This window comes from Meleagris gallopavo, chromosome 7 (genome assembly GCF_905368555.1).
Source record: "Meleagris gallopavo chromosome 7, MGAL_WU_HG_1.1, whole genome shotgun sequence".
Classification (NCBI taxonomy): Eukaryota; Metazoa; Chordata; class Aves; order Galliformes; family Phasianidae; genus Meleagris; species Meleagris gallopavo.
The window spans coordinates 9,027,112-9,035,001 of record NC_139410.1 but is presented as its reverse complement, the minus strand read 5'-3'; the positions used below and the strand labels follow the sequence as shown (position 1 = coordinate 9,035,001).

The window sequence follows — 7,890 nt, the reverse complement described above, 5'->3', positions numbered from 1 at the left end:
AACACAGGAGCAAAAACATACAAATAAGAGAACCAAAGCAGCTCACAGAGTGGCACTGCAGTCTGTTGCTCAGGCCAGCTTCCGCGCACCCGGCCCATGCAGCGCAGTGAGGCTTCTCACAAAGAGATCAGCCTTCCAAAACGCACAGAAAATCAACAGCTCTGAACAGAAAGGTCAGCCACAAAACTCAGCAGCTGCTGGAAGCTGAGTTGTCTTATTTTCATAGTTGCTTGAAATGACACACATCGCTCTTCATGCATGCTCAGTGATGGTGACTCATGAGGAATACAGGAGCATCAGCAATCACACCCAGCCCAAGGCGTTGAGTGGAACAGCCGAGAGCAAAGCAGAGACTGGGGCAGTGTGACAGGTCACATCCTTGAGGGGACTGAGGACTTTTCTCACAATTTTCCGCAAGTTAACTGCACAAAAAGGAGCAAACAAGTGAAGGAAGCCAAGCAGTATTTTATTGACTCCCACAAGACAGATATGGATTGCATACAACCCTGGAAAACTTACTTTTTAAAATCCTGGAATTATAAACGAGAGAACCCATTCCTCATAAATAGCCTGACACCATTCCTTCATCAAAAGATTGTGGCATGGAACAGATTTCCTTTACAATTTCATTAAAATTATTCATTTGAACAGCTTAAAAAACTATGTCTATAATAATACTTAAATATATTGCTCATATTTGTGACTTCGTAAAAAAAATAGTTTGAGCTAATACTTTCCTAGTGTTCAAAAAAATCCAAAGAGAGATCAGCGTCTCACTGAGTACTTCAGAAAGATGGGTAAAAGTTATTTTGTTTGTATGTAAACAGACTCCATTTATCAACAGACTGAGTCCCTTAAAAATGTGTGTTTCACTTAGTAACGCTAATGATCCCAAGAAAACGCACACAGAGCAACCAGCTTTCCCTCAATCCTGCAAAATGTATGCACAGATTTATCTACAGCCATAAGGGCATTTCTGCAACATTCATAGAGATGTGACTGATTTCAATAGTAAATGCCCAAGCACTTGCAAATTCTGACCAAAAAACATTTGATTACTTTTAGCTTTAGAATAAGTCAGTCTGAGCCTCAGTGAGATGACAATGGCAAAGGCCCAGACTGCATTCAGAAACTGCTGCCCTCCAGCTTCGTGGGGCTGGCAGAGGACATGAGAGCACTCCTGGTTTTAATGCAGGAACAGACAGGACAGCTTAAGCTGCCGAGAAAGCTGAATCAACACAGCCTGTCTACTACAGCACACATTTGTTCCACTGGCACCTGGAAAACTTAGTAGCCTCTGGAACCATCAGACTTTTCTGAAGGGATCCACGGATTTGCTTGCCTTCCTGCAGCAGTGCTTGCTATTACCTGTACTACCATCAAAAGCACACCAATTGTGTCTCAACGCACCACTGCCAAGGCACTAATCCAGAGGCTGAAACTAACACACCAGTGGTTTATCAGGCCTGACCATTTTTTGAAGTTGAAATCGAGTTCCTACTTGAGCAATAACAAAGCAGCATGTCTCCTTGATGTTCATGATAGGCCAGAAGTGCTTTCTACGAAGTCTCCAATGGCCCAAGTAGTTGGTAACCCCCCCAGGATGCTTGGTCTGAGATATGGTAACTTCAGTGACAGCTTCAGAAGGCAAAGGCTTTAGCCATAGAGCTGGCTGAAGGGATTCCTTTGCTTCACTTCACTTCCTCCACAAATGTGCCAATACAACTCAAAGCTGCATCTCTGACCCAGTGCAGGTCCAAAAACAACCCTTAACTTGACCTCAAAGTATGGACCATCCCATGGATCTGATGTCCAGGGCAGCGCAGATAAGAAGTGGGGATGTAGAGCTGAGGGACAGGGCCTGTCAGCTTAAACATACTTGGCTTGGGTTTTGTGTCAGAAACTTCTGTGTCAAGGAACATCACTTCACTGTTTGCAAAAGAATGATGATCACCAAGGGACCTTCCAGAAAGCAAGCATGACACTTGAATAAGTATGAGCCACAGGATATGTTTGGACATAGACTTTGGGAGCAGATAACTGGTTTCAGACATTCTCTAATCCACACCTAAATATCATATACTAAAAAGTTTTTAATAGTGCCTTCAGTACACCAGCTAATCAAACAAATCTCAAAATATTTTCTTTCTATTTTACATTTTTACATAAAGCTGAAGTGTTTACACCTTTATGAAGAAGACCTAACTAACTGTCAAAGCAAATTAAACCACATTTAAGAGCAACTTACCCAATTAATTTCATGAAGACCATCACACATGTAAAGCCAAAAGGTAATGAAATCTTAAAAGGGACACAACAACTTGAATGAAAGCAGAAAAGAGGTTTTAACAACCTTTTTGTCCATACAAGAGCTTTTCATTTCTTCAAGAAGAGAGCAATTAATGTTCACTGAGTGACTTTTTTTGGCCATTCAAGCTTAATGACCTCAAAATGAGCAAATTTTTCTAAGTTGTCATGTTGTAGTTATTATTGTACTCTAATGAGTTCAAAGGATATACAAATCAACTACATCTAAACAGAGTTCTGCACATTATAGACTAAACCTCTTAACTTACAAATAATCATTTTGTTGTTTCCAGTTTACAATGGTTTTTAAAAAAAAGACTTCACAATGTGTGTAAATGGGAGGTAAATGTATTTTTAAAACCAGAATAGAAAGCTGCATGTTAAAAATGGGATCACAGACTAATAAATACATACATCAAAGACATGAATTTCTCAGCAGCTGGTTTTAAAGAGCAAGGAAGTGGGGAATACTACTTGTCTAGACTTCATTCTGGCTTAGTGGTCTATATGTTAGCAACATCTGCAATTCAAAAACAACTTAAAAGAGGAGAAGAATCAACTTTGTTGCCTATTTTCCTCTTACAAAATTAAGCTACTTCTTACAATTGTGGTGTAAAATCTAAAGAAATACTCATTTCTTCATGCAATTGATGACATCAAATTAAAAAAGCAATTACTTTAACCCAGAAAAAATGAGTTATTGTATACTGTCAGGACAGCCTTACTGCAGATTTTCTACAGTAAAAGTATTTCTAGAAATACACCAGAAATTACTTTCTCATAACAAAATATACAATTATGTGTCAGATTATCACTGAGTTCCAATACTTAGGCAAAACCAAAACAGCTACTACCAAGTTTTGAAAAAGAAAAAACAGTAAAAAGATATTTTAACAGGCGTGGAGATGCCAGAAAGCAATGCTGGACACCAGGGTTTCCAAAGCGGCTCCCTTTCCAAATTGATGTGCAGACTGTGAATCAGACAGTGAGTGGAAACTGATCCTGTTCTATGGGTTTCTCCACCCATGCTCCAAGTCCTGCCTTCAGGAATGCTTTAAATAAACACTCTTTAGCAGTTTGATACTCAGTGGCTCCTTGCTTGGTTTCATGATACAGGTTAGGCTTGAAGATCTTCAAGCGCAAGCTGGACGAAAGCTGTGCAGATGAAAGGGACAAGAAAAGAAGAAGCAAATGATTTATTCAGACCAACATTTGGAAAGCAACTGAGTTATTAAAACAGCAATTAGAAAACAAGGTAATTAACTACTCAACCAAATGTGCAGGCAAAGGCAACAAGCCAAAAGCACAATATACTACTTCCAGCCATTCTAGCTCTGTATTCAGTTTCACTGCAACTATCCACACTCCTCCTCTTGCAAAACATGTCCTCCTGCAGAACCAAACTACATACAGAGAGAAGCAATCTTTGGGCTTCATTTTTCAGCAGTGCTGTGGTAGCTCCACTACACTTAGCATGCCTTTAGCTTCTTCTGGATTACCCATGTCCTTTGGCAGAAAAAATCTAGACACTGAAAAGCCGCTCATGTATACTATTCGACTCTTTTCTTTCTAAGGACAGAGTGAAATCTCTATAGGCTGGATTTCAGTGCAACTGAGATTATATTTCCAAAGAAATTAAAATCAGAAGGCAAAAGGAAAGGAGGTAAGAGCTTTTGTTTACTTAGCTATAACCAAGGATTTTCAGACCCTTGCATGAATTTTGTACCAGGCATTATACAATTAAATAACCTAAATGAAGGTGTTATCTTCCATTATGGTGCGGACTGGTAGCTAATGTCAGGCTCTGCTTAAGACAGGCACAAAAAATGGCTTCTGAATACAGAAAGATATATGTGGACATGCCATAAAGAATAAACTAGAAGTGAAAAATGTTCCACGCTGGAATATATACCTTCGCATGAACACGCATCCAGCGGCTGTACAAAGCATGCTTACAGAGGCGAGATGCACGTCCCATTTCATCTTTGCCAGTTGTAGCATTAATAACTTCAAGACCAGCATCTCCCACTGTCCAATTTACACTGAAGTTTGGTGCTTTCCCTGGTTGGCGTGCTTCTGCATTGCTAATACCTGAAAGAAGAATTAATGACAATAATAAACACTAACTGCTGATCATTCTTACTAGGCTACTGAAATCACACCACAAACAGTTCTTTTTTATGGGGACGTTCTCCTGCAGATTTTTCACTGAATCATGGAAATGATACCATGCATATACCATACTGCCATGCATATTTCATTCTCATTGTGATTAAAAATCCCCTCTCACTCTGTCATTCCTAGCTCAGCAGGTGAGCATTGATGGAGACATGAGAAACCAGCCTTCTCAGTGGAGGATTACGTAGAAGACTGTAGTAGAGCTCCACGTGGACAGTGATATTAGCACCTTGCCATATTGGCCTGGCTTTGGCTGGGATAGAGTTAATTTTTTTCAGAGCATCTGGCACTGTGATGTGTTTGGGATTCAGAACAAAAATGACATTGATAACACACCAATATTTTCAGTTGCTGAGCAGTGCTGCGCCAAATCAAGGACAGTTCTGCTTCTGACACTGTTCTGCTAGTAAGGAGGCCAGGGGGCACAAGGAACTGGGACAGGACAAAGCCAGGAGCTGACCTAAGCTGGCCAAAGGGATATTCCATACCAAGGGTGCCATGCTCAGCAATAAAAGCTGCAGGAGCTGGCCACAAGAGCTGCCCTCACTCTGTGTCCAGCAGGGTGTTGGTCAGCTGCTGGTGAGCAATTGCTTTCCTCACTTTTTTTTTTTGTTTTTCCTTTTTAATTTCGACTTATTATTTCTTTCACATTAAACTGTCCTTTTCTTAGCCCAGGAATTCTCCCACGTTTATCTTTCCCAATTCTCTTTTCCATCCTGCTGAGGGGGAGTGAGCGGGCATCCAGGTGGTAGTTAGCAGCCTGCTGGGTTAAATAACAACACGCAAATCAGGAATATCTGGTCTGGTTTACAGGGCAAACCAATTCATGAATTACTGACCTGCAAACAACTACGAAGAAGAAGAAATGTTGTTGGAGTCCTGCACAGGTAACCATTGTCCTCAAAGCCCACTCAGTAGCAACGCTAGCTGAGTTCTGGACAGAGCAGATCCAGCAAAGCTTCCCTAGCTGTAACTGTCCCATCAATTCCCTTTCACTGTGCTGCTGTAAGAGTTCAAGTAACTAAGTGTATGTTTCACTATGTCTGCATTTCAAAACAAGGGCAGAATGATGAACCCTCGTCTTGTCTCAGCACAAACAATTACAAGTCAGCTAACAACTTGTAAGTGCAATCTTATTTAAAGCAGCCAATCCTATTTAGAAGTGCTTACAATGTGCTTTTTCACTTTCCCTTGTAAAAAAATGGAGTTAGATCAGAGCGGTGGTATGAGATGACAGAATGTCTTGCAAACTAAGGCATGAAGGCATCCACATTTCAGTAGCTGTAGAGTATGTTTCATTAAAATTACCATTATTTCTACATAAATACGACTGCCTTCAAAGGTAGTGCAGTGCTGCTTCCATAAATGTTTTACATGTTCAAATGCAAGCCTTAGTGCCTGAAAGACAAGCTGGGAACCAGTAACACTTCTGTTTACTGATTCACCTCCCTCCTTATAGCTGTGAGAAGAGGACGGGGGGTCTGATCTCACTCTGGTTCTCATCAGCAGAGGATGTCTCGCCTGACAGCACCTCCTTCCTACCAACTGCACAGGGGCATGGTGCAACTAGCACACGCACAGCCAGAGATGCTGTGGGCATCCAAGTTAGACAAAGTGAGCTCCAAGCTCAGCATCCTATGCAGACAGCCAAAACCAGCAGACCCTTGACTCTTTTCTCATAAATCCAGCTGTGCTTCAGCTGCCTCTCCACTTCACGTGCTCATTACTGCTGAAGATGCCCAGAAATGGCAACTGTAGGACTCCAGTGTCACAGCCCATTTTTTGCACGTCTCAGGAATGCTCTCAGCACGCCCCCAGTGCTCTCAGGAAGCAGCCAGGGCCACCAGCACAGCAAGTGGTTTAAGTTTCACTTAAGTTTAAGCACTGTGGAATGGCTGTGCAGCATGGTGGCGTCACACACATTACAGGGGTGGTGAAACTTCATATGTATCAATTTCTCATGAGGGGAGGAGAAAGGGGACAGGAGACAGGGGTGTTTTTTTCTTTTTCTGATAAATAAAAATCCCATTTTTACTTTAATATAACTCTTTGAAAGTCTATTTTGCACCTACTCTGAGTCTCTGCTAGGTCCTGCATCTAAAATAATATAGTAAATTTGTATGAATTCAATATTAGCATTGCGGCAAGATGCATTTCTTGATGGTACTTGAAATACAATCTAACAAAGTTAACTCAGCCTAAAGTAGGTAAGCACAGGACTCATTTATTGGCCTAGGTCTTAAAGCACTTCTGGGGCTCGCACCCACTTATAGGATGCAAAGATGAGAGTATGTGAGAGCTGTGAGGTCCTAGATCCAAAATTACAAAGGAAAATTCAGATAACCAGTTCCTCACTAACTAAATGAACATTTTGAAATATTGAATTTTCTGATGCTGACGTGTTTTTATGCTTGGCTTATGTCAACCTAGTCACTGTCACCGACAGACAGTAAGCCAAGTAAATAATAAACAGTCCCACCATTCCACATTTGCTTAAAATAGGGGTTGAAAAAATGGAATTGGAATGACAGTTTCCTTTATTATTATTTTCCAGTTTCTTTCAGGTGAGATTGTCACAACTTCTGCTGTCAATTCTGAGTAGTTGCCAGAAAATCCGTGCATCGAGTCGCATGAAAACTGGAGTGGATCACGCACAACACAGCTGCTTCTGTGCCATTAAAGACCAAACACAGCAGAGCAAACAAACCCTAGCGCTCCACGAGTCACACAATAGAAGGTCTACACCTAAAAGAACTATTAATTGAGAGAAGAAACAAAAGGAATCTAAACTCTGACTCTCCATAAGTGTGTAAATTCAGGCTTGTTTTATGAAGCTGATGTGAAACAGAGTCATTTATTTAAAGCAGCACATACTGATGACTTATCAAACCTACTGAAGCAAGAGGGGTTAAAAATGGCTACCACATGAGAAATGAGTCACTCACATTTTTAATTTAACTTAAAAATATCTGTCTATTGCTTTTGCTTGCTTCATGTGCAACTGAACAAGCAGTGATCGGATATTGTACAGTCAGTATTGCAAAAAAGGCCTTGCTCCTTTTCTTATTACTGTGAAAGAGCATCACTTCCATTTAAAAAACAAAATCCTGCCCTACATTTTCCTTTAGTGAGTGATTCTCTCCCCAGACCAACACATCCAGAATGTGAGCAAATCTTTCAGCAAACACTGGAGACAACTTACATTTCTCTACCACCTTGCTCATGCACAGTGGAGGCTGAATAGAAGGGATTTTCAAATAAAGATGGCACTGAACATAACATCCAGCGTGCAATGTGTTTCAGCAGCAGTTACACAACTGCATTTCTTAGGTTATTTTGATGTCATAACAAACAAAAATGACTCTGAATTTTAAGTAGACTTAAATGACACCCTGGCAAGCAGCA

General features: G+C 40.8%; 1 protein-coding gene across 7 annotated transcripts in view; it reads right to left on the bottom strand.

Annotated features, from left to right (window-relative positions):
* Window positions 1-445: 445 nt before the first annotated feature.
* The window catches only part of ADARB1 (adenosine deaminase RNA specific B1), a 71,041-nt gene continuing 63,596 nt past the window's right edge, over window positions 446-7,890 (bottom strand). For all 7 annotated transcript variants that reach the window (XM_085227642.1, XM_085227640.1, XM_085227641.1 and 4 more), the window contains 2 exons: window positions 4,220-4,398; window positions 446-3,462 (listed from right to left, as the gene is read on the bottom strand). In XM_085227642.1, coding sequence (XP_085083768.1) covers window positions 3,286-3,462; window positions 4,220-4,398 — 356 coding nt within the window. In that variant the 3' untranslated portion in view covers window positions 446-3,285. The remainder of the gene's footprint in view (window positions 3,463-4,219; window positions 4,399-7,890) is intronic.